The sequence below is a fragment of the Squalius cephalus genome, assembly GCF_949319135.1.
Source record: "Squalius cephalus genome assembly, chromosome: 16".
NCBI classification, from domain to species: Eukaryota; Metazoa; Chordata; class Actinopteri; order Cypriniformes; family Leuciscidae; genus Squalius; species Squalius cephalus.
The window spans coordinates 6,542,855-6,570,517 of record NC_137137.1 but is presented as its reverse complement, the minus strand read 5'-3'; the positions used below and the strand labels follow the sequence as shown (position 1 = coordinate 6,570,517).

At 35.9% G+C, this 27,663-nt stretch overlaps 2 protein-coding genes across 4 annotated transcripts; both read left to right on the top strand.

The window, feature by feature from the left end:
• Positions 1 to 9,496: 9,496 nt before the first annotated feature.
• plekha2 (pleckstrin homology domain containing A2) lies at positions 9,497 to 20,253 on the top strand. 3 transcript variants are annotated; one of them, XR_013823864.1, is made up of 13 exons: positions 9,591 to 9,790; positions 10,470 to 10,619; positions 10,774 to 10,830; positions 10,924 to 10,972; positions 11,055 to 11,152; positions 12,091 to 12,222; positions 12,296 to 12,421; positions 12,590 to 12,658; positions 12,748 to 12,818; positions 14,321 to 14,384; positions 16,634 to 16,711; positions 17,952 to 18,695; positions 19,282 to 20,249. XR_013823864.1 is itself a non-coding variant. In XM_079896651.1 (12 exons), exons 2-12 carry the CDS (start codon positions 10,479 to 10,481, stop codon positions 18,237 to 18,239), a joined length of 1,173 nt encoding a protein of 390 aa, XP_079752777.1. In that variant the 5' UTR covers positions 9,497 to 9,790; positions 10,470 to 10,478; the 3' UTR covers positions 18,240 to 20,253. The 3 variants fall into 3 exon arrangements, 2 of the variants coding, with proteins under 2 accessions (XP_079752777.1, XP_079752778.1); XM_079896651.1 differs by having other exon boundaries at positions 9,497 to 9,790; positions 17,952 to 20,253; XM_079896652.1 differs by lacking the exon at positions 12,590 to 12,658 and having other exon boundaries at positions 17,952 to 20,253.
• A 633-nt stretch (positions 20,254 to 20,886) lies between these two features.
• Positions 20,887 to 27,633, top strand: asb13b (ankyrin repeat and SOCS box containing 13b). The gene is made up of 6 exons (XM_079897208.1): positions 20,887 to 21,502; positions 22,936 to 23,135; positions 23,213 to 23,363; positions 25,048 to 25,182; positions 25,957 to 26,148; positions 26,478 to 27,633. Exons 1-6 carry the CDS (start codon positions 21,451 to 21,453, stop codon positions 26,660 to 26,662), a joined length of 915 nt encoding a protein of 304 aa, XP_079753334.1. The 5' UTR covers positions 20,887 to 21,450; the 3' UTR covers positions 26,663 to 27,633.
• The last annotated feature ends 30 nt before the right edge of the window (positions 27,634 to 27,663 follow it).

The window sequence follows — 27,663 nt, the reverse complement described above, 5'->3', positions numbered from 1 at the left end:
TAAAAAAATTATATGTTGGCTTTAGTTAACTTTGTCAACAGGTTCCACATTATGGGTTACGTTGGATTTATGCAACATTATTTATTTCAATAAACTTAAGTTAATTACATAAGGTTAATCCAATGCCGTTTAGTTGAATAAGGTTAACAGACTTAATTTTCCCAAAACAATTAAGTTAAATTATCCTAAAATGAATATTTTTACATTCAACCAAAACAAATAATCCAGTTTCATTATGAGTTTATTCAATGGATACATTCACTTTTTCTTTTTTACAATTTTGTTTACATTTTTACAAACATTTCCGACGTGAACATGTACAAAATATTTACTTTGTAAAGACTGCCTTCACTTTTCAAGAAAAATAATAAATTAAATAATAAAAAATAAAAGCATGTTGCCTTTAAGTGAAAGGATTTATCAAATACTTATAAATGTGTTCTGCAAAAAAAGCAGCAAACAATCAGTTGTTAAAAACACGACTATTATTCAAAGTAATGTAATATGGTTGATATTGAAACAAAAGTACTGTAAAAGTCAACAGTGCAACCTTATAGAAAGAGCAGAAATGGTCCTGACCTCAGATTACAGGAGTTTATTTTTCAGGCGTAAATAAGACCCAAGCATCGAAGAAAACACATCTGCACATTGGTCAGGTTTTCCTGTATGTAGATGCCATAAATCTTGATGCCAATATCTTTGTAAGGATCTGTAGCCTCTGCTCCTCCGTGTCTGTCCACATAGATTCCTAGGGTGGTCTTGCGTATCGAGGTTAGGGCTCAACATCCTAAAAAAAATAAAATACAAAAAGAAACAATATCGGGTGAAAGGGGGAGTTGGTTTTAGAGAAACATACAATAAATTTTAAAAATGTAAATAATTTACCATGCACTCCACACTTCACAATGTTTGAAGGGCCCTCATCCAGGTAAGCAGCAAGTACTTTCAGGATGCATTCACCTTTTCCCAGTGGTGTTACTCTGAACAATGAGACAAATAAGCAGTGTTCAGAAGAATTAACACAAATGATCCCAAAGTTATTTCTACAAGAGCCAAAAAAAGGATTATCTGCAACTGCATCTATGAGGGCCTCAAAATTCAGAGAAGCAGTACAAGAAAACTAATAAGTGGTTCTTAACCAAAAGCTTTGCTACAGAAAAGCTATTAAATAATCTTGGATGTCAGAGCTGTTCCAATTGTAGGTGCATAAATCACAAATCTGATGCTGCTGAGAAATAGGGTAAAATGGCGAACAAGCTCTGAAATTAAAACAGAATTAATCATGTACAAATTAACATTCCAGAGCTTATATACCAAGCTTCAAGGGATACTTCACCTAAATATTCTATATTGTTTTACTGACACTTATGTCATTCAAACTCCAAAAGTCTTTTTATCTTCCTTGGAAATTGAATTTTGACCTGTTTTTCCTGCTCATTTCTGTCATTACAAAACAAATGAGAAATATTTAATTTGAACATAGTTACATTCTTTGGATCAACAACAGCCATATTTCTTTTATTTCTTTTTTTTTTTTTTTTGAGTGTACCTTATAGTCAAGTCACCTTTATTTACAGGTGCTGGTCATAAAATTAGAATATCATCAAAAAGTTGATTTATTTCAAAAATTCAACTTAACAGGTGAAACAAATATATTATATAGACTCATTACATGCAAAGTGAGATATTTCAAGCCTTTATTTGTTATAATTTTGATGATTATGGCTTACAGCTTATGAAACCTATGAAATCAAAATCCCAGAAAATTAGAATATTACATGAAATCACACAGTAATTACACAGTGATACCATGGTCATGGAACCAGGTTTTGGTTCTTTTGGCAGTGTGGGTAGGTGCAAATCCTGCTGGAAAATGAAGGAAGCATGAAGTGCTCTGGAAATGTCCTGGTAGACGGCTGCGTTGACTCTGGATTTAATAAAGCACAGTGGACCAAAGTCCTCTTTTCTGATGAGAGCAAATTTTGCATCTCATTTGGAAACCAAGGTCCCAGAGTCTGGAGGAAGAATGGAGAGGCACACAATCCAAGATGCTTGAAGTCCAGTGTGAAGTTTCCACAGTCTGTGTTGGTTTGGGGAGCCATGTCATCGGCTGGTGTTGGTCCACTGTGCTGTCCACTCAACGCAGCCGTCTACCAGGACATTTCCAGAGCACTTCATGCTTCCTTCAGCAGACAAGCTTTATGGAGATGCTTCCTTCATTTTCCAGCAGGATTTGCACCTGCCCACACTGCCAAAAGAACCAAAACCTGGTTCAGTGACCATGGTATCACTGTGTAATTACTGTGTGATTTCATGTAATATTCTAATTTTCTGGGATTTTGATTTTGTGGGTTTCATAAGCTGTAAGCCATAATCATCAAAATTATAACAAATAAAGGCTTGAAATATCTCACTTTGCATGTAATGAGTCTATATAATATATTAGTTTCACCTGTTAAGTTGAATTCTTGAAATAAATCAACTTTTTCATGATATTCTAATTTTATGACCAGCACCTGTATATAGCACTTTTTACAATACAGATTGTATCAAAGCAGCTTCACATTGATATCATGAACATAATACAACAAAGTTTGTTTCTAGAAGAAAATTGCATCATCGTCTACCCTAAATAAGGCAGATCAATATTATTGTTGAATATTAAATGTCCCCAACTAAGCAAGCCAAAAGCCAAGGCAACAGTGGCAAGGAACCAAAACTCCATCAGGAGACAGAATGGAGAACCCAGGCTCAGTCGGGGGCCAGTTCTCCTCTGACCAACGAGCGAACAGTGTATGATTATGATCCAGGCAGCATTACTGGTCAGAAGTCAGATTGGTCGTGTCGATGAGGCCTTCACAGGGCTGATGAGGCTGGCACTTCAGGGATGTGTCATGGTTGGGTCCAGGTGCAGATCCACCATCTGGTCTGGATACGGCCGGGGTCCACCTCACTTCAGTAAACGGAGAGACTGGTTGACACTTCAGTACTGCGTTGTCGTCGCGTCCAGGCACAGGTCCTTCATCAGATCTGGATACGGCCTCGATCCGGCGGACTGCGGTAAACCTCGGTATAAACAGAGAGACTAATATAAGTGTAGATGCCATTCTTCTTATGATGTAACGAGTACATCAGGATTTATGGGAAGTGTTCCTGTTTCCGGCTGACCTAATCTATGCAGCCTAATATGGAATAATAGAAGTCTATAATGTGTTATGTGTATGCTAGGTCAAAGAGATGTGTTTTTAGTCTAGCTTTGAACTGACAGAAAGTTGTGTGTGTCTGCTTCCCGGACAATGTTAGGAAGACTGTTCCGAAGTTTTGGTGCTAAATAGGAGAAGGATCTACTGCCAGCAGTCGATTTTGAAATTCTAGGTATTATCAACTGGCCGGAATTTTGAATACTATAGAGCTCGCTCAAGTACTGCGGAGCTAAACCATTTAGTGCTTTGTAAGTAATCAGCAATATTTTAAAATTTATACGATGTTTAATAGGGAGCCAATGCAATGTTGACAGAACAGGGCTAATATGGTCATACTTCCTGGTTCTGGTAAGAACTCGAGCTGCTGCGTTTTGGACCTGCTGTAGTTTGTTTATTAAGCGTGCAGGGCAACCACCCATTAGAGCATTACAATAATCTAGCCTTGAAGTCATGAATGCATGAACTAATTGTTCCGCATTTGTCAATGAGAGCATATGACGTCATTTAGATATATTTTTAAGATGGAAAAATGCGGTTTTACAGATATTAGACACGTGACTTTCAAATGAAAGATTGGTATCAAAGAGCACACCCAGGTTCCTAACCAACGATGAAGACTTAACAGAGCAGCCATCAAGTGTTAGACAGTATTCTAGGTTATTACGTGAAGAAGTTTTTTGTCCAATAATTAGAATCTCTGTTTTTTCAGAATTAAGTTGTAGGAAATTATTAGTCATCCAATTGTTTATATCACCTATGCATTTCGTTAATTTTGTGAATTGGTAAGTTTCGTCTGGCCGTGAAGAAATATAGAGCTGAGTATCATCAGCATAACAGTGAAAACTATTGCCGTGCTTCCTAATGATATCTCCTAAGGGTAGCATGTACAGAGTGAACAGCAACGGTCCTAGTACTGAGCCTTGTGGTACGCCATACTGAACTTGTGATCGATAAGACATCTCTTCATTTACTGCTACAAACTGATAACGGTCAGATAAGTATGATTTAAACCATGCTAATGCAATTCCACTAATGCCAACATAATTTTCGAGTCTATTTAAAAGAATGTTGTAGTCGATAGTGTCAAATGCAGCACTAAGATCGAGTAACACTAATAGCGAGATACAACCACGATCGGATGATAGGAGCAAATCATTTGTGACTCTAATGAGAGCAGTCTCGGTTATATGGTACAGTCTAAATCCGGACTGAAAATCCTCACAGATATCATTTCTTTCTAAAAAGGAACATAGTTGTGAGGATACTGCTTTTTCTAGTATCTTTGACAGAAAAGGTAGATTCGAGATCGGCCTGTAATTGACTAATTCTGTAGGATCAAGTTGCGTTTTTTTAACAAGCGATTTAATCATAGCCAGCTTAAAAGTTTTCGGTACATATCCTAGAGACAAAGATGAATTAATGATATTAAGAAGAGGATCTGTGACCTCTGGAAGCATCTCTTTCAGTAGCTTAGTGTCTAACATACATGTTGTCGATTTAGATGATTCAACGAGTTTAGTAAATTCTTTCTCTCCTATAGCAATGAATTAATCAAATTTTTCTTCAAGGAGACTACAATGCACTCCCTGATGCGATACTGTAGTAGAAGGTTGCATAGTTATAATTTTTTTCCCTGATATTATCAATCTTGTTAGTAAAGAAGTTCATAAAGTCATTACTGCTATGCTGCTTGGAAACGTCTGGGGTTGAAGATTTATTTTTCGTTAGTTTAGCCACTGTTTCAAATAAATACCTAGGGTTTTGTTTATTTTCTTCTAATAGCTTTTAAAAATAAGCAGATCTAGCAGCCTTTCTGTATGCAATCGAGCTCTCCTTCCATGAAATGCGAAATACCTCTAGTTTTGTTTTCTTCCAGTTGCGCTCCATTTTTCTGGCTGCTCTCTTAAGGGCCCGAGTGTGCTCGTTGTACCACGGCGTTGGACTATTTTCTTTAATCTTCTTTAAGCGTAAAGGAGCAACTGTGTCTAAAGTGCTGGAAAAGAGAGAGTTAAAAGTTTCTGTCGCAATATTTAGTTCTTCTAAGCTATCTGGGATGCTGAGATGATGAAACTGATCAGGAAGATCATTCATAAAGCAATCTTTAGTGGGAGAAGTGATAGGTCTAACATATTTGTAACACGGAGTCGACTTTGCAGCCTTGGCTAAATTAAGTTTACACGAGACTAAATAATGATCTGAGATGTCATCGCTCTGCTGCAGAATTTCAGCGGCATCAACATTGATTCCATGTGATAATATTAGATCTAGAGTATGAGAATGAGTAGGTTCTGACACGTGTTGTCTAACTCCAGTAGAGTTCAGAATGTCTTTAAATGCCAGTCCCAATGCATCTTTTTCGTTATCTACATGTATATTAAAATCCCCAACAATTAGGACTTTATCTGCAGCCAGTACTAACTCTGACAGAAAATCAGCAAATTTTTGATAAAGTCTGTATGGTGCCCTGGTGGCCTGTATACAGTAGCCAGCACAAATGTATTTTTTTATAATTCAAATATTTATTGAGTTTTGGTATTTTATATCAAAGAAAAGAAAAAAGAAAAAGAAAAAACATAAAACAGTGAGGTTCAATGTAAATCTCTGTAAACAGCTGATGTCCAAATTACATTGTAGACATGTAGGTGCAGAAATTGTCCCATTGTTCCTTCATGGTTTCATTCGTACAGTGTAGTCTTCCCAGCATCTTTTCGCACGCAGCATTTTCAGTCATTCTTTCTTTCCACATTCTAAGTGTTGGGGCATGAGAGTCCTTCCAAAAATTCAAAATGAGTCGGGAACATGTTACCAAAGCAGTATTTAACACTCTAAAAACATTTGCACTTTTCTTTTGTCTCCGAGTAAACACAGTCTAGGTGATTTGGGCAGACTACAGGGTAACCAACCCTGCATGTAACTTAAAACACTGCTCCAAAAAGCAGAAATCACCGGACATTCCCAAAGGGCATGCATCAAAGTACCTTTAGCTATTTGGCATTTCCAACAAAGATCGCCAATACCCATTTTATAAAGCCTAGAAGGAGTATAATAATATCTATTAAGGATTTTTTATTGAATAAACTTGCCCCTAGCTTCTCTAATGTGCAACCCACTATTTGACAGAATTGAATCCCATGTATCATCATCCATTGTACATCCTAAATCTCTTTTCCATATTACTTTCAAACTTTTACTTGAATTGTTTTTAACCCAGAGGCAAATATTATACCATTTTGAGACTTTGCACAGTAGTGGAGGTAGTAGCAGAAAGGTCTCTATAGGATTTTTCCCATTTAATAACTTAACACTTCCTTTCAAACAATCTCTGATTTGTAAATACTTCCAAAAGTGGTCAGGACCCTCCAAGTTAAATTTCCTTTTGATATCATCATATGACATAAATATGTCTCCCTCCAGTAGATCACCTATAGTTCTAATACCTTTTCTTAGCCATTGTGCCCAGTAAATAGTCTGTTTATTAATTTTAATTTTTGGGTTATGCCACAAGGGGGCGTATTTTTGCACATATGTAACAAGCTTGTATTTTTTATGTACCTCCCATCATACCATTTTAGAAAATTTCAAGATAGGATTTTGCATTTTATTCCCTTTATTTGACTTTTGTGATAAAATATCTATTGGTGTGAACGGAGAGGCAAGCTCTCATTCTATTAAAATCCAGTCCAGGTTGATTTTCCCTGCCCAATGTTTGGCCAGTCTAGACATTTCAAAAGAAATACTGTAATGTTCTATATTGGGCAGGGCCAACCCCCCTTCTTTTCTTGGTTGGCAAAGCCGATTAATATTAATACGAGGTTTACCACCATTCCAAAGAAAGTGTTTGATCATGTTATTGTAACTTAGTTTCTAAAGTACTTCCTGCCTCTATGTATTAATGCTCATGGGTAGACTAAATGGGTTCCATTCAGACCTTAACATTAAGTATTTTACTGTTATGTGTCAACAAGATTCAACAAGACATTTTCACCTGGCAAGTCCCAATGTTTAGATCTGCTGTGGTATTTATGCAAATTAGCACATACGTAATTAGATTATGCACCGTTTGTCCATGTTAACAAACAATTTAAAAAAACTTGTAATACATTTTTTGTTTGTCTTGATGTAAGTAATCAACTCAGTAATTTTCATTGTGATATCTAAAGGTTAAAATTTTTACCCTATTCACGTAAGAAAAAGAATGAATAGGCGTATGAATAGGCTATATTTGGGTCTTTTTCTAAACTTTCCCCTAATGGGATTCTTCTGGGCTTTTTTTTCCTTACTCAGGACATATTGAGAATACAAAATCAGTTGAGTTTGCTTCTGTTGCAATTTGTTAGGTTGACCCCCATTTTGGCTTAAATGAAATATATTATAAATAAAACATTTGACAAAAGAGTTTTAAACAGTTGTTTAAAAAAAGAAGGCTATTTTATTTGGGGTTATGCTTCGTTATAATATTCAAGTTGTGCATATAACGTTTCACAATACAAAATATGTGATTCATAGTAACAAAAACTTTTCAGAAACTTTCTGAAAGCAGTGGGGATCGGCTGTTTTAAAGGAATTTTTAATTTTTGCAATGAATTTTAACTCAAATGTAAATGTTATTTTAGGTGCGTTATTTTATTTTATTTTAGGTGCGTAATCTGGGTATATATATATATATTTAAGTGTGTGTAGGCTATATATATATATATGAATGTATGTATATATAGCTATATATATATATATATATATATATATATATATATATAGCTATACACAGACACACAACACTTACATTTTAAGTACATCTAAGTGTGTGTTGGCTATATATATATATATATATATATATATATATATATATATATGTATGTTATATGTTATATATGTTATATGAATGTATGTATATACAGCTATATATATATATATATATATATATATATATATATATATATATATATATATATATATACAGGTGCTGGTCATAAAATTAGAATATCATCAAAAAGTTGATTTATTTCAAGAATTCAACTTAACAGGTGAAACTAATATATTATATAGACTCATTACATGCAAAGTGAGATATCTCAAGCCTTTATTTGTTAAAATTTGGATGATTATGGCTTACAGCTTATGAAACCCACAAAATCAAAATCCCAGAAAATTTGAATATTACATGAAATCACACAGTAATTACACAGTAATACCATGGTCATTGAACCAGGTTTTGGTTCTTTTGGCAGTGTGGGCAGGTACAAATCCTGCTGGAAAATGAAGGAAGCATGAAGTGCTCTGGAAATGTCCTGGTAGACGGCTGCGTTGACTCTGGATTTAATAAAGCACAGTGGACCAAAATCCTCTTTTCTGATGAGAGCAAATTTTGCATCTCATTTGGAAACCAAGGTCCCAGAGTCTGGAGGAAGAATGGAGAGGCACACAATCCAAGATGCTTGAAGTCCAGTGTGAAGTTTCCACAGTCTGTGTTGGTTTGGGGAGCCATGTCATCGGCTGGTGTTGGTCCACTGTGCTGTCCACTCAATGCAGCCGTCTACCAGGACATTTCCAGAGCACTTCATGCTTCCTTCAGCAGACAAGCTTTATGGAGATGCTTCCTTCATTTTCCAGCAGGATTTGCACCTGCCTACACTGCCAAAATAACCAAAACCTGGTTCAATGACCATGGTATTACTGTGTAATTACTGTGTGATTTCATGTAATATTCTAATTTTTTGGGATTTTGATTTCGTGGGTTTCATAAGCTGTAAGGCATAATCATCAAAATTACAACAAATAAAGGCTTGAAATATCTCACTTTGCATGTAATGAGTCTATATAATATATTAGTTTCACCTGTTAAGTTGAATTCTTGAAATAAATCAACTTTTTAAAGATATTCTAATTTTATGACCAGCACCTGTATATATTTATATATTTATATTTATATAGCCTATATTAGATATCACCATGAAAATTACTGAGTTGATTACTTACATCAAGACAAACAAAAAATGTATTACAAGTTTTTTTTTAATTGTTTTTTAACATGGACAAACGGTGGATAATCTAATTACGTATGTGCTAATTTGCATAAATACCACAGCAGATCTAAACATTGGGACTTGCCAGGTGAAAATGGCTTGTTGAATCTTGTTGACATATAAAATACTTAATGTTAAGGTCTGAATGGAACCCATTTAGGTATATATATGTGTGTATATATATATACACAGACACACACACACTTACATTTTAAGTACATTTAAGTTTTTAGAGTTTTATAACAATGTCTTGTTTTGCACGCTGTGTTATTTGCCCATTGCGTCGTTTCTAACACGGCATCTACTGGGTTCCGCTTTCCGTACGTGAAAAAAAAATAAAGATCCACTACCGGATGCGTTTAGTTTTGGTTTTAACTCAACTTGCTGTCAACCCGGAAAGAGGCTGCGCGAGTGACACAAGGCTCGGCTTTCTGCGCGGAGCTTTCATCAGTTTTCGCGGATAAATGAGCGCGCATTGTGCGTGAATTATGTTCTGAGAGCGCGCTGAACAAAACGCACACAGCGGAACGCGGATGAGTCACGAGCCTTGGGGATTCTGGAAGTGAAGTAAGTTGATATTAGGTGTGGCAGTTATGCGCAATACCGACTTCCTCTCCAAAAGCTTGATCTCATACTCGTAATGCAGTTTTCCATTGGGATTTGATGAAATCCTGGTCCAGGTGAACCACACCTGAATCCACCTGTCAAGAACACTCTGAAAACTTGTTTTTGTTCTACCTATGTTGGATTTACAGGATTCCCACGTTCATGGAAAGTCATGTAAACTTTTATAGTCCTTCATTTTCATATTTCTAGCTATGCTCATCTCTACAGTTTTTATTTGCTAAAAATTACTCTAAGTGCAGTCTCTGTAAAAAGAGACTACTAAATTTATTTTCTAGTAATCACGAGCCACTGGGGATAAAAAAAAAATAAAAATAAAAAAAGGTGTGGGAATCTCGAATCTAGTATTGAGAGAGTAAAGATAAAAATATCCATATGATCTTTTTTTTACTAGTAGGCCATTTTTTGTAAATATTGTGTGAATATGCATATATAGGGATCATCTCATTTGCAGTCATTAAACTGTGTGTGTGCATGCACATGCATGCAATTATATGGTCTGTTTCTAAATCAATTTATTTGTATTCTCAAAAACTAAAAGGAAAGGTTTATTTATTTAAAATGGCAGAGACCCAGAGTTATATGTGAGATTCAGTGTTATATGTTTTGTTTTTCTTTGTAGATCTGGGACATGCCTTACCTGGACAGACAAAACCGGACCTGTGGATTCCTGGATATTGAGGAAAAGGAGAACAGTGATAGGTTTTACCGGCGTTATTTTATCTTGGATACTCATGAGAATTTTCTCCTATGGTATATGGACAATCCACAGGTATTGCTCTTTATGTTCAAGTGTAGCTTTAAACAGACGTTATGGAATTATAGAGGATCTTCCTATTTACCAACACTCTAAAACTCAAATTTGCATCCTAAAAATCGTAATCCTATTTTGCATAACTATTTTCCCCTGTTTCCTTAAAAAACAGAATCTACCTGTGGGAACAGAGTCTGTTGGGAGTTTGCGACTCAGTTACATTTCAAAGGTATCATATTCTACCATAATATAAAAAGAAATATAAGGCTCTTTTACTATTACTTATTTTTGCTTATTCAAATTTGATTTAACTTGATTGTAGGTTAATGAAGCATCAGCAAAACAGAAACCAAAGGCAGAGTTCTGTTTTGGTAAGTACGTTATGTGGATATGTGTGTTTTTTTTTTTCATAGTATCAATAACAAACCATTGTTTTGTTTTGTTTTCTTCCAGTAATAAATGCATTGTCTAGACGGTACTTTCTGCAGGCTAATGATGCTGTGGACTTGAAGGAATGGGTCATTGCTCTGAATAATGCCACCAAAATTACAGTATGTCAAGCTTTTTACATATTCACTGCTGTCATTTTTTGGCGTTTCTTTTATCATATCTCATATGTATTCCAAGAAATGTGACAAACCTGGATGTTATCCATTAGAGTCCGACCGATATATCGGCGGGCCGATATTATCGGCCGATATTAGGCATTTTCCAAAATACCGGTATCGGCATTTATAATGGCCGATAAATGAATATTTATAAAATAAAATAAAAGCGGACGAAACACCCTTCAACCATGTTATGAGTGTTGGCGCTGCATAGTTTGTCCACCAGAGGGCACTCTACAAGGAAGACCGCTAACATCAATGAGCTTTGAAATCACAACGAACTTATTCTGCCTAAATAAAGTATTGATTACTGTATTTATAACTAGCATATCTGAAGTTCCAGTCCCTGCGTTGTAAAACGTAAGTTAGGCACGTGAGGAGTGAACATTTAGACATAGAGAAAAAGTATCAAACATAGCCTGTGCATAAAAGTTAGCATTTCTTTTCCAAGTGTGCGTTGCTGACTTCGTTTAGCCGCAGCATTAACGAGTCACATAATGTATAATATCCATAAATAAGCATGCTTAGAGCTTCTGGAAAATTAGTTAGATATGAAAGATTATTCATGACTTATGAAGCTCCTCCTTCCGAAAAGCTCAATGCGCTCTAATTGGTTGACTGGACCAGTGTGTTGTGATTGGTCAACCGCTTTGACTATATTTCTGAAATGTGTATCTGTTCCTTGAGAAAACTCAAGACTACAATCGAGGCGTTTCAGAGAGTTCAGAAACAGTACTGATATAGAGAATATATAGTATTATATATATGGTAATATATATGGAGTGACTTTGTGCTTTGAAACTTTGCTCAAACAGCAATATTACACACTAAAGAAAGTTGAACATAATAGGTCCTCTTTAATTAGTAAATATCTTTTTAAGGTTCCAAAAGCTTCACCAGTGGCCCAAAGCTCTGATGTCACAAATGTTTCAAACCCAAGTCATTCGACATCTGGACAGGCGTATAAAACAGAAATTGTCGGAGGAGTGGTTGTGCACACGCCAGTCCAACAGGTAATGTATTTGTGTGTTCTTTAGTCATGTTTTTAATGTAGTTGACAGGAAAACATAAACATAAATCTGTTAGGTTCCTCAGAGCGATTCTGAGGATGTCTTCACGAGTGATCCAGGGTCACACGTCACTTTAAGAAGATGCCAGAGTGTGCGTCCAAATGTCGTGAGGTCTGGCTTCTGTGTCAAGCAAGGCAATGTGGTAAGACCAGTGTCTTGTGATTTTTGGTTAATAATTTAGCATATTGATGGGCTTATTGAAGATCATAGTTTATGTAAAATATGGACCCTGCAAAACTAGAAACACTGCTATAAAACTTTTGTTAAATTCATTTTGACATCACCATCACTGAACCAAATGCTCTTTCAGAGGAAAAGCTGGAAGAGGAGGTTTTTTGTTTTAGATGACCAAACTGTGAGCTACTATAAATCTGAAATGGTGAGACGCTGGAATGGAAAACTCTTTAACAGAAAGCAAGTGATTTATATGTATATCATGAACAGTTATGTACACCTGTCTCTTTTTAGGATAAGGAACCGTTGCGCAGTATTCGACTGCGGGATGTGCTGAGAGTCAACGAGTGCCTTGTAAAATCAGGGTGAGAACTTTTTTTTGTGGTTTTTCTTGTTGGTTTTGGTCACAAACCAACAAGTAGTTCATATTTCTGGCATTTCTGTACTGTAGCTTTCAAGCTTTAAAATGTAGACATATACACAGTATCTGTGCTGCTTAATATTTCTGTGGATTTTTTTTCTGGATTCTTTGATAAATAGAATGTTCAAAAGAACAGCATTTTTTAAAAATGTATTTATGTAACAAATGTCTTTACTGACTTTTGATCAATTTAATGCATCTTTGCTTGATAAAAAATATAAGTTTCTTAAAAATAAAAATAAACTTGATCTGACCCCAAACTTTTGAGCAATAAAATGATAGTGTGTGTGTGTATACACCTTGCTAGAACCGGGTTTCCTTCAGATCTTCATGGCCTAGATTCAGCAAGGTGCTGCAAATATTCCTCAGAGATTTGGTCCATATTGTCATGATATTATCACACAGTTGCTGCAGATTTGTCGGCTGCACATCCATGATGCGAATCTCCCCTTCCTCCACATCCTCTGTTCCTCTATTCAATTGAGATCTGGTGACTGTGGAGGCCATTTGAGTTTAGTGAACTCACTGTCATGATCAAGAAACCAGTTTGAGATGAGCTTAGCTTTGTGACATGGTGTGTTATCCTGCTGGAAGTAGCTTTAGAAGATGAAGCACTGGGGTCACAAAGAGATGATATGGACAGCAACAATACTCAGGTCGGCTGTGGCGTTTAAACGATGCTCAGTTGGTACAAAGAGGCCCAAAGAGTGCCAAGAAAATATCCCACACACCATTACACCACCAGCAGCCTGAACCGTTGATACAAGGCAGGATGGATCCATGTTTTCCTGTTGTTAATGCCAAATCCTTAATCCTGCCATCTGAATCTTGCAGCAGAAATCGAGACTCATCAGACCAGGCAATGTTTTTTCCAATCTTGGACAATAATGTTGGTGAGCCGGTGCAAATTTTAGCGTCAGTTAGTTTCCTGGTCTTAGCTGACAGGAGTGTCACCGGTGTGTCTTCTGCTGCTGTAGCTCTTCTGCTTCAAGGTGTTGTGCGTTTAGTATTGCTCTTCTGCACCTCGGTTGTAACAAGTGTGATGTGAGCTACTGTTGCCTTTCTGTTAGCTCAAACTAGTCCGGCCATTCTCCTCTGACCTCTGGCAACGGCAAGGCAGAACTTACTGGATATTTTCTCGTTTTCTGATTTTCTCTGTAAACCTTAGAGATGGTTGTGTGTTTGAAGTCATTTAAATCACCTTTTTTCCCCATTCTGATGCTCAGTTTGAACTTCAGCAGGTGTTTTGACCATGTCTACATGCTTAAATCCATGCTGTCATGTAATTGGGTGATTAGATATTTGCGTTAACAAGCAGTTGAACTGGTGTACCTAATAAAGTGACTGGTGAAACTGTTATACTGGTATACACACACACACACTATCATTCTATTGTTCAAATGTCAAAAAAAATGTTGTAATTAATAATTGTGTTGTTTGTTGTAGGGATCTGCTGTCTCGTGATAACCTTTTTGAAATCATCACAAGTACCAGAACCTTCTACATCCAGGTAACTCTGGGCTAAATGGATTTGATAATAATGATCCAGGTGTCAGTGATAAAAGTAAAAAAAATAATTTTAAAAAATTCATGTTTAGGTAGGTGAACCACATAATGCGCACATGGTTCATCTCAATGACTGGCATCCAAATCTGCAGCTGTGTGAATGTATTTTAAGATTAACTGTTTTTTTAATCGTCCTTGCATAAATGCTCTATCACTCAAGCGAAACGTAAAAACCTCATTATAAATGCTTTTCAAGTATGACAGGTGTTTATGTGGTTATTGTTAATGCAAATAGACTTAGGAAGATCTTTAATCCTTAAATTAAAGGACTAAAGATGGAACATTCAACTAAAATGGAATCTATTAAAAACTATAATAAAAATAAATATTAGATGAAAATTTTAACTTAAAATATGTGAATTAGAAATGTTGCCTTGGCAATAAAGTGAAAAAACAAATATTTGTTGCACTAAAATTACTAAAACTAAAAGTGAAATAAAAATAATTTTAAATTGAAGGTAGATAAAAAAATAAATACAAAAGCACTTGAAATGACTAAAAGTCATTAATTAAAATCACAAATATAAAAATAAAAGCTCATTCAAAATATTAAATGCTAATATTAAATATTAAATGCTAAAATAGTATATGAAAAATACTAAAATAACACTGGCCTCATGTTGTACCAAAATCTTTTTTTTTTTTTCAATGGAACATATAAAAGCAGCTTGGACATTCTGCTTGCCTGAACAGCATATGGGTTTGAAACAAAATGAGTAGTAAATATGTGTGCAATGTAAATTATGACGTCGTGAATTATACAATACAGTACAATTTTATTTGTATAGCACGTTTAAAAACAACTGGTGTTGACCAAAGTGCTTCACAAAAGCCAAGGAAACAAACAATAAGATACATAAAAACTAAGAAAACATAAATCATTAAAGCAAGTAAATGAACTAAGGTAAAAAGAAATATACAGTATATATATATATTTTTTTAATTATTATTATTCCTTTAATGTTACTTGGTACTTGTGTTGTTACTTGTGGACTATAAATCAGGTCAATTAGTCAAATCATAATTTGTAAATACATAATGTTTATTCTAGGGCTGTCAAACGATTAATCGCGATTAATTGCATCCAAAATAAAAGTTTGTGTTTACATAATATATGTGTGTGTACGGTGTATAATTATTTTCTATATATAAATACACACACATGCATGTATATATTTAAGAAATATTTGCATGTATATACTGTGTATATATATTTATATTATATATAATTTATATTATATATAAATATTTGACATATAAATAACACATTTTTCTTAAATATATATGCATGTGTGTGTATTTATATATAGAAAATTATTATACTCCATACACACACATATATTATGTAAACACAAACTTTTATTTTGGATGCGATTAATCGCGATTAATCGTTTGACAGCCCTAGTTTATTCATACTTTATTGATATGTAGTTACATCAGATGGATCTCCATGTCAGAAATATCAGATATATTAGATGCGACCCCAGACGCAGAATCCCTGCCAGTAGATATCAGTCTTCCAGTCTCAGCCTGAGAGTTTGACTGAGAAAGCCAGGGAAGAGCAGAAGCATGAGCTGAAGTGATGAGTATAAAAAGAGCAGAGTTTATCAAATAATCTTAGTTGCGTATGTTTCAATGCTCATACTTCGTCTGAATGTTGATTGAACAAGTGTTATTACACCACAGCAAAAACAATGGAATATTACTACTTCACAACGTCGTCCTGGGATGTTAAAAACCTTGAAATGGAGACATTTTCAGATCTCTTACACATGAAAACAAAAATCCCTTCAAACCACACAATCGTAAGATTAAACAACAATAGCAAGCATTGCAAGAGCAAGAAAGTAGGACAAATAATAAGTAATATAAAATATGACAGCATAATATTACATAAATGAATAATAATAATAATAAAATGATCAATTATGTTAATCAAATAATATGAATACATTTTTTTTTTTAAAGGAAGCTAAGGTAAATCAAACAAAAATATGAATAAATGATTAACATGTTAATCAAATGATAACTACATAAATCACTAATGATTATAAATAATTCTATGGTTGCTCTCTCAAAGTAACACACACAGGTTGCTATTGAGAATCCTTAGATCCTTATATACAGTATATCATAATAGCTCAACTAAAACATCTTGTCAACTTAACCTGTTCATGTTCTGTTTACATGCAGACAGACACTCCAGAAGACATGAAAGGCTGGATCAAGGATATTTCCTCAAAAATTGAAGACTTTAGAGGGCCACCTAAGGTAAAAATGTCCTTAAAGTGATTTGAAAATCTAATATCAGATGATATGGATTAGATCACAGTCATCAATGACATCACTGATTTTGATCTTTCAGGTAGCTGTCAAAAAAAAAATTTGTTTTAGCATTTCACAGAGCTTTTTTTTTTTTTGAGAACTAAGCATTGTACAAATAAGAGTACATGTCAGGGTAAGAAAAGAAAAAAATACTTTCAAGTTTGTACTTTCAGATATTGTTTCCAAATATGTTTTGATGTCAGTTTTAATTCCAACAGTTTTCAGTTTTTCATTCCATCTGTCTTTGTGAACATGCACTCAAGAAAAGGTTCTATATAGAACCGTAAAGGGTTCTGTCAGGCCTTTTAGGGTTCCCATCATGGGATCATTTTATGGATTTATTATTAATTAATTAATCTTGTTTTAATTAATTTTTTATTTAGAATAAATGTTATAATAATAATTTGTTACATTTATATAGTGCTTTTCTAGGTACTCAAAGCGTTTTACATGGAAGGGGGAATCTCCTCAACCACCACCAATGTGCAGCCTCCACCTTATGAATTAAACCATTCTTAAACACTATCACTAGAAAACAACTTGAAAACCTGTTAAACATGAAAGTATTATGCAAAGTATTATGACATTTCTTCTTATATAGAACCTTTTTTGGCAAGGACTAGGGTTCTATAGAACTAATGCGCCAGAAAACAAGCACGCAGCCATCTTTAGGATTTTGTCTTTGAACTTGCGTTTTTGTGGTAGCTCTGTATATTTCTATGGCATCGCCGTCGAAGAATAATTCGCTGGTGAATTGGATTAATTTATTGTAGAGTTACCGAAAGTTATCATGAGCATTGTAATGTTTGAAACGGATATTTTAAAGATTTTAAAATGAGCGGTTCATTATAAATCCGTAAGATCTTACCTTCATGCTGTGGAAATACAAGCCGGAAAGCCGAACACAACAGAGGCGGAGCTACATAAGGTCTATATAGAACCCCACTAGAAATGGGAAATAACTAGTAAGTGTAATAACTAGAAATTGTAATTATTATATAAAATATAAATACTATATATTTTAGCACCATCCAATGTAAAACGCCTTATCACATCAGCTTCTACAAAATTCTAGCTTTTGCAAAATTTTAGCAAAAAATGTTTCTAGCTTTTGCACCTTTGCAAAATTTTGCACCTTAAAAAAATGCCTGAGCATGTCTCATAGTCGTCTTCTCTTGATTGACAGTTCCGCTCTTCCAGCAAAGTCTTTTCTGCGCAGAGGAAGCCTCAGCTGACGAAGAGCTGCTCCACTGTAGATTCGTGGCAACCGTGGACCCCGGTGCCCAATCAGGAGAAGCATTTGAAGGAGGAGGGTCAAAAAGAAGGGCCGTACAGCTCTCTCCCCTCACTCTCGCACACAAGCCACGTCTCTCAGTCAAAAGATCGACAACGGCACCATTCCCAGCCTCAGCTCGCTCCCAGCGACACAGACTTTTCTCACAGTCTTGACCATCTCCGCTCCACTGATGTTTAGTTGCTTTAATGGATACTTCTGGCCAGCACAATGATAGTGTTGTGATTTTAGCCTTTTTTTGTAGAGCTGCACGATTCTTTTTTTGTTTAAAATAGAAATCACGATTCTCCCATGATTCTGAAAAAACAACTAAACAAAATAACGTAATTAACTAGAGGTTCTGACAAAATGTTAATTGCTGCAGTCTGTTTAAAAATATTTCATTAATTTGAATGAATTATTTAAAAAAATTGGTTTGAGTGATTGATTCAATGACTCACTCATAAAGACTTCACTTGGTTCATTACTTGATGAATCAGCATTTTTTAACAAATCTCCAATGATTCAATGACAAATGAAAGTAACATTCACTTGTCGCCACCTACTGGTGAAATTATGTACTGATACATTCTTTATTTGAACTCTGAGTTATAAAAGTTGCTTTACTCTATTTTGATTGCTACTGTAGACATAAGCGTTTATATCTGAACTATAAACTTTTATCCCAGTACTTCCGTGATAACTTGAATTACTGTAACACAGAATTAATGATACTGTGTGGTTGAAAAGACTGTTTGTGAAGCTGTTTCATAGCTTCATAGCGCAAACACAGATTTGAATGTTCACGGTGATCATACTTGTCAAAGGATTAGTAGCAGAGGGCAATCCTCCCAAAATGGTGGCACTGCCCCAGCATGCAATGCAGTGTGAACCAGTTTCACATTATCTATAGACATAACCAAATCGATGTCATTTTAGGAAAAAGATCGCCTGGGTATTTGAATCACAATCTTTTAATAATTAATCGTGCAGCTCTACTTTGTTGCTTTTGTTGTTCAGTGGTTCACAGAAGTGCTTCGGTCATTGTAATGCTGCTCACCCACTCTAAACGAATAGCTCACCCAAAAATTACAATTCTCACCCTCCTGTCAAGTTCCAACATGCAATGTATGGCAAGAACTGTTTAAGATTTCTTCTAGCAATTGTAATTTTGTGTTTTACAGAGAGAAAAAAAATAACATTCTTTAGGAACAACATGATGAAGAAGAGTGAATGATGACAGATTTTTGGGTGAACTATTCCTTTAAAAGAATGTTTCTTTTTTATGCATGTAGGAATGTAAAATCAGGAAGGATCAGCTGGTGAAAATGTCTTTATTTTAACCCAAGACATAAAATGGGGTCCGAACATCTGAGACAACTTGTAATTTTTTTTTTTTTTAGCATAAAAATATGATTGAAAGCTAAAAAAATGTGCACTTGAGCAATCATCAACTGATGAACATGCTATCAGCATGATTTAGAAATGTTCCAAAGAACGTCTTGTGCACTGCTATGTGCACAGTTGTTTCTTTGGTTAGCATCTTGATTTATTTCTTCTTTGTTTTACATCATAACTTTGTGTTAAATATGAAATGCCTATTTACATTTCTGGATCTAATGTGGTCTCAAACTTCTTGACCCACTTGTATTGTTGGTACGTCTGGTATACTTCACCTGGGACTGGTTGCATAAACCACTTAGACTTGTCTTAATTAGACATCAATTTTTTTTCTTTAAGCCTTTTCATTGCTTTTTTAAATCAGTTAGCCTACATAAAAATGTAAGTGGCCTAATTTGATACCGAAAAGTAAGACTGAGTGCCCCTGACTAACTGTTAGTGGATCATACTAGAACTTAAGACACTGTCTTAACATAATGACTGTTTATGCAACCAGCCCCTGAACTTTAGACATTTCAGTTTCATCATCACTAATGAAGGCGCTTGAAGGATTAAGGAAACTTTTTGAGACATTTTATGATAAACTGAAAACTGTGACTGAAAACATAAATTTCATACTGATTACTTTGAAAAGGCTGAAAATGTTCATACAATGCTTTTGTCGTTGTTGTCGATGTGAATGGTACTATTAATGTTTAGGTAATGTATCTGTTGCTCAAAATGAAAGTCAATGTATGTACTTTTTATATGCGTCTTATATGCTTGATATGCATCGTTGCTTTGCACATGAAATAAACTAGCTGATGAGGGAAAATATGCCAAAGGCATTGTTTAGTCTTTGCTTCCCCAGTCCAAAGAGCGTCGTCGCGTTTTGACACTGATCAGAAATTCAGACCCAGTGTTGCCAGATTGGAAATGTCCAAGTATCGTACCAGAAGCTCAAAATTATCGTATTTGGCAGAAAATTATCGTACACGAGTCAACGACATGAAAATGACAGACGAGACATCCCAACCTGCACAAAGTCATTTCTGGGAGTCAAGAAATCTTGATCAGCCCCTCCCAAGTCAAGTTTGATTCGGGAGTATAGATAAAAGCCCGCCCGCACTTACAATTGATTGGTTGGGTCCTTACATGCGCTTCGTGAGGCACACTAGCACACACACGCAAGGTCTCTCGCTCCCTCTCTCTACACGTTCTTCCCCCGGTAGACGTAGAATCCACGGCTGGATCAATGAGAAGTCCTATTACAACGACCATCATTTGAAGTGTCACACTGTTCTGAAATTATCGTACATTATAGGATTTTTTCCATTATTGATCGTACATCGTACAGAGGTCAAAATTATCGTACAAATACGATAATTATCGTACATCTGGCAACACAGACCTGTAAATGATACACCAGACTAGAGAGAGATCTCTAAATGGGCGGAGCTTGGCGGTCAGATACGATGGGTTTCAATCAGCTTGGTCTTTATAAAAAAGAACTGCTATTTCAACAATTTTCTTTCTCTTTCCCAATTCAGTTTCTCGTAAATTTTATGAACGACATTATTCAGATGGAAATGATCCTTTAGACCTCAGCCGAAGTAGACGTGCGTTGTCACGTGGCAACTATTACTTTTCTCAGCGCTGGTGAGGATAGACCAATCACAGACGTTTGTACTTATTCGATAATTATTTTTATTTTCTCATTTTATACAGATTGCTTGCGCGGCTGCGCATTTAAATATCAGATTTCAATCCTTGAAATTAACTTTAGTTAACTAAAAGTTTAATGTACAAACAAATCCATTGACGAAAAAACTCCTTGAGATTTCAATGCGGTTTAACGCTAATTCGTCTTTTTGAGCCAAATTGCGCCCCCTGCACGACACTATTATGTCTCCAAGGAAAAACCGACATCATTGCAAGTCGATTGAAAAAAGGTCTAGTGTTTGTAAACTATGGCTGACGATACCCTCATATGTGACGCATATATTCTTTATTCTCTTATGATCTGGAATAAATGATGGAATTTGAAATAACGCGCACAAGACCTTCGCTGTTTGGGGAAATTGGTAAGTTTACATGCAGATTGCAAGATGTCTGTCTCTTATATGAGACTTGTTACACTGCAATTAACCAGCAGTGTGGTAATCATTTGACTGACAGAGTTAACTGTAACTATATGACACGTTTTAATATAATTGTGCAGACCAAGGCTAGATGCCAAATATTGCTGCCAGAACTGTTGTGTGATCACATGCTGTTTGGCCTTGAATCAGTCACCAATGACAATTAGCAGGTTACCAAAGCCCTGGATCAGTCAACACGTAGATGAGTCAGTTTCACTGTCCTGTGCACGACCTTTTTATCTCTCCCTTTTCTGTTCACTGGAATAAATAAATGGTTTTGACACCAGGCTGTTACATGATAATGTCCAAAACGTCCTTTCCTAAAATGCTGTAGTTTACCGCTACATCTTCAAATGGAGTACAACAACACGACTTAAATAGAACTAAATACAAAATGACTATACTGTATTACTAAATATTGATATTTTTGCAATTCCCTTTTGTGTATCAATTGCACTTTTTTTCCTATTTACTTTTTACACTTAAAGGGATTGTCCACCCAAAAATGAAAACTCTGTAATTAATTACTCACCCTCATGTTGTTCCAAACCTGTAAGACTTTTGTTCATCTTCGGAACACAAATGAAGATGTTTTTAATGAAATCTGAGAGCTTTCTGTCCCTCCATTGATAGCTACGCAACTACCAATTTGACGCGAGACTTGACCGCTTTATATAATAAACAGATTGAATTTAGGCTTTTTATTCCCATTTAAACATTGATCAGCGAACACAAACAGAAGCTCAACTGAATCTGCTTGACACACGAGAACAAACCTCTTGTGGAAGTTCAAACGTGCTGCATAACACGAGAATTAACCTTATTGGTTCTTTCTGAAGCTCAAACGTGCTGCAACATGAGAATGAACCTCATTGGTTCTTGCTGAAGCTCAAACGTGCTGCGTAACACGAGAATGAACCTCATAGGTTCACGCACGTCAAGCGAACATGTGTGAGCTTCCGTTTACCACAACTGATGTGTGAGTAGATGAATGTCTATATGTGAATAGTCTAATCTAAGTTATATTTTCGTCATATAAAGCGATTTTGGACTAAGCCGCTCAATTCATATGGATTAGTTTTACGATCTCTTTATGAACTTTTTGAAGCGTCAAAATGTCAATTGCGTAGCTGTCAATGGAGGGACAGAAAGCTCTCTGATTTCATCAAAAAGATCTTCGTTTGTGTTCCGAAGATGAACGAAAGTCTGACTGGTTTGGAACGACATGAGGGTGAATAATTAATGACAGAATTTTCACTTTTGGGTGAACTAACCCTTTAATATTACTGATGGATCATTTGGAAATCACTCATATTTACCATAAACGCCTATCTAAAGCTATGTTTGGAATTCTGTCTGTCTCATTCTTCACACAGCACATGGTCTGGGGTTCTGGACTGATCGTTCAGCAGTGCATGAGGCCGCGGCTCAGGGCAGAGCTGTGCAGCTCCAAAAACTGATTGAGAACGGAGCATCTGTCAACATTGTGGCCGTGGACTCTATCACACCCCTCCATGAGGCCTGTATACAGGGCCAAACACAGTGTGTGAAGCTGCTCCTGGATGCTGGAGCTCATGTAAGGAGCTCCTCCATACTGTAGGTCTCATGAATCTGTCACATCAGTTGTTTATTTGCTGGTGTCATTGTCAACAGGTTGATGCTCGTAACATTGACGGCAGCACTCCGTTGTGTGACGCCTGTGCTGCTGGTAGTCTGGAGTGTGTGAAGTTGCTGTTAGAACATGGAGCCAAGGTGAACCCTCCCCTCTTCACCTTCTCACCCCTGCATGAAGCCTGCATGGGCGGTAAGGTGACCTGATGCTTGATTTAACCTAGGGTCGTTTATGTATGTTTATTAAAGCTACACTGTGTAGGATTTTCTCCCATCTAGCGGTGAAATTGTTTATGACTACCAACTGAATATTACTGTCTAGCCCCTCCCATTCTGAGGGCGTTTTAACTCCTACGGTGGCCGTATTATTTCAAATCTGCCGACAGTCGCGAGTAATCTCCCCCTCGCATTCGTCACGGTGCCACTGAGTGTAAAAATGCGAAAGGCGAAGCTTGAATTTCCAGGTATGTCCCTCTTTGGCTAATGTATTTTCAAGATGGAGGCGCGACATGGCTGCCGCCATTCGAGCGACTCGCTCGTATGTATTCTAAATGGCAGATTCTACGCTCACGAGAATACTTGATTAGTTGGTAGAAGTAATTACACATTAATGAATACATATCATTTTGAAAGAAGAAAGTGTTTTTTTGCTAATAATCAACTTAAAAAATTACACAGTGTAGCTTTAAGGCTGTCAATATACAGCATATATACAATGCCTACATATATACAGCATACTCACATAAAGCAATACTATATATACTAGCAAATACAGCTCTTTATATAAAGTTGGATATACACTCACTGGCCACTTTATCGGGTTGGACCCACTTTTGCTTTTAGAACTGCCTTAATTCTTCATGGCATAGATTCAGCAAGGTTCTGGAAACATTCCTCAGAGATTTTGGTCCATATTGTCATGATAGCATCACACAGTTGCTGCAGATTTGTCGGCTGCACATCAATGATGCGAATCTCCCGTTCCTCCACATCCCAAAGCTGCTCTATTGGATTGAGATCTGGTGATTGTGGAGGCCATTTGAGTTTAATGAACTCACTGTCATGATCAAGAAACCAGTTTGAGATGAGCTTAGCTTTGTGACATGGTGTGTTATCCTGCTGGAAGTAGCTTTGGAAGATGAGTGTCACCGGTGTGTCTTCTGCTGCTTTAGCTCATCTACTTCAAGGTTTGATGTGTTGTTGCGTTCAGAGATGCTCTTCTGCAGACCTCGGTTTTAACAAGTGTGATGTGAGCTACTGTTGCCTTTCTATCAGCTCGAACCAGTCTAGCCATTCTCCTCTGACCTCTGGCATCAACAAGGCATTTTCACCCACAGAACTGCCTCTCACTAGATATTTTCTCTTGTCCGTACCATTGATGGTGAAAATCCCAGTAGATCAGCAGTTTCAGAAGTCAGAGTCAGTTAATGTCGCTTCACTGATATTCATAAATCTTCTCCCATAGTCTCATGGGATAGTAAAGTGTCCACTGTATGTACACTTCAGAATCTCGCTGGAAGAAGTAGGTTATCCAGGTACTTTTTGCCTTCTCTTTTATGAGTACTGTGAATTTGGACATTTTTCTTTTCACATAGTGTTTTTCGCCTACTATGCGATTTCAGATGCATCCTAGGTCTACATTCCTAAATGCATTGAGTTGCTGTCACATGATTGGCTGATTAGATATTTGCATTAACGAGCAGTTGAACACAGCTGTAACTTAATTATTATTACTTAATGAAGATATTATAAACAATGTGTATTGTGAAAGTGGTCTAAAATTTGATATTTGATGAGAGAAAAACAATGAATATTAGAATGATTAGACATCTTTCAGAATGATTTAAAATTACTTTTTTTTTTTTTTTGTCTGCCAGGTAACTCTAAATGTGTTCAGCTCATGATTGATGAAGGTGCGTTTATGGAAGCCCATGACTGTCACTTTGGCACCCCTCTGCATGTGGCGTGTGCAAGGCAGCATCTCGACTGCGTCAAGGTTCTGCTGAACGCAGGTGAGTTTCTGCATTTCCAGTTGTTTGTGTTTATTTTTTATTTGGAACAGGTCTCATCTGTTAAAGTCGGCATGAAACAGAAGTTGTGATAGTCTTTTCTTCCATATTGTGACATATCTGAATTAAAAAATGGCTTCTTGAACAAGACAAACATTTAGGGAGAGACTTGATTTTGTTCAATGTGAATTGATTGGATGGTTTGCTATTGGTCGACCTCATGTGAGTGACAGGTTGCCCCGCCCTCACGCCAGTAAACACATCATCCGAGAAGAGATGTCGCTGAGGTGAAGTTATTTTGATTAAAGATTACAAATAATTTATAATAAATACTGAAATATTCCATAAAAGATCAGAACTGTCAAATTTGATTTCATGGTGACTTTAACATTGGTTAATATATAAACTAACAATGAGAAATATTTTTCTTACAGCATTATTAATCTGTTATATAAAATACAATTGCTCGTCGCTTCATTCATGTAAGTTCACAGCGCATTAACTAATGTTAACAGATACAACATTTGATTCTAAAAATGTATTGGTAAATATTGAAATGAACTAAGATGAATAAATGCTGTGGAAGTATTGTTCATTGTTATTTCAATATAGTTAAAACAAATGAAACCTTATTGTGAAGTGATTTACTGCGATGCGCACTAACTTTAACAGAACATGAATCAAATCTCTTGTTCATTTGTTGTAAGCACATAAAAGAAAATACACTTTTGTGCACGTTATTCCTATGATGTCTATGTATTTCTTTAATGTTTTTAGGTGCAAATGTAAATGCTGCTAAACTTCATGAGACCGCACTACATCATGCTGCTAAAGTGAAAAATCTGGAACTAATTGAGCTTTTGGTAGAATTTGGGGGAAATGTTTTAGCTAGAGACAACCTCGGCAAAAAGCCCATTCAGTACACCAGAGCCGGCTCAGCATCTGCCCTCTGCCTGGAGCTTTATGAATGTAAGTATAAGTACTATAAGTACTACAGTTTATGCGTTTTTGAACTGTTATGGTGATGGAAGATGTTGTTCTTAAAGGGGTCATATTATGAGACATGAGACATAAAATTTTCCCTACTCTTTTGAGGTTTCATTGTACTATGAAACTTGGTCTAACATTCAGAACTCCATTTAACTATCAAAACTTTCAAGTCCAACCAGACCATTTATTGAAACTAAACTTTAAAGTCATAGTAAATTGTAAGAATTAAAAAATGTTTTTTATTAGTTTTGCTAAAGCAGAAAATTGATTTCATTGTCCTAATAACAACTTGTTTTGCTGTCTTTCAGCCACACCCCTCAGTCTTCAGAAGTTATGCAGAATTGCTCTCAGAAATACCCTCGGGAAAAGGGCGCTGGGGGTGTTGACTCAACTGGGCCTCCCAAATCGAATCATCTGTTTCCTGTCTTATTTACCAGCCCCTCCCCTGGAGCTTGATGGTTTACCACGCTGCTTCTGTCCAGGTCATCAATAACGAACACAGCACTGACAGCAATTAAGAATAAGGGACTTAAATCATTGGTTTCCTGGAGGAAAGAGATTTCTCGCTGTGAAGCGCAGCTACTGTAACAGCTGTACTCAGTATTTGTCATGTATTTGTTGATGTTTTTCCCCCTGCAGGGAACCAATAGAAGTCACTGTCACTTGGTATGGATGCAGTGTACTGCCAAAATTCCTAGAGTAATTTGACTGGGAAAGAAGCACCTTTCACAAGAAATAATGGTATTTTCTGTTTTGCATCACGTTTGACTGCAGACACATTTTGGAGTGTGGCACAATAAGACAGAGATTGTTTTCATGCAGTTTTTCCAACCATATTATTAGTTGTATAATTAACTTTAATGATTTCATTTGTTATAGATTTGTAAATGCAATGTGTATAAAATAAAGTCTTATTTAAATTCAGGTTTTTTACGAATTAAGCAAATTGTTTATTTTAGCCAGTTCTTATTTATGTGAAATATACATTGTGCAAATGCTTTATAAATGTTTTCCCCTGTTGTACATAGTTTATTTTAAAATGTTGTTTTGGTTTGACTTTGTGTGTAATAGAGAAAAATTGTAACAAAAATTGTGATTGCACAATTCACAATTACACACTATTCCATTTATGTTTTACTTGACTGGTGGTGAGAATTGACCAGACTTACTACTTGCAAAGACAAAATGGCTTTGATTTTCAGCCACTGCTCTAAAGTCTTCATTTAATTTTGCTGAAGTTTGTGTATTCTGAACAAACTCTATTAAAGTTTTAATAATATAATTTGCTTTCTCTCTACACATAATTTTGCTGAATTAACTTGTATTACAGTACCTTCCTTTCACACTAATTTTGTCTTTAAACTTTTCAACTCAGATGCAAGAAGAACAAGTAAGATGTAAGTATCATGTTAAGTAGAAAATATGTTAAATAAAAGGGCACAAAATACGACATTTTCATATACGAACAGAACCCCTACTGTTGCACTTTTAGTA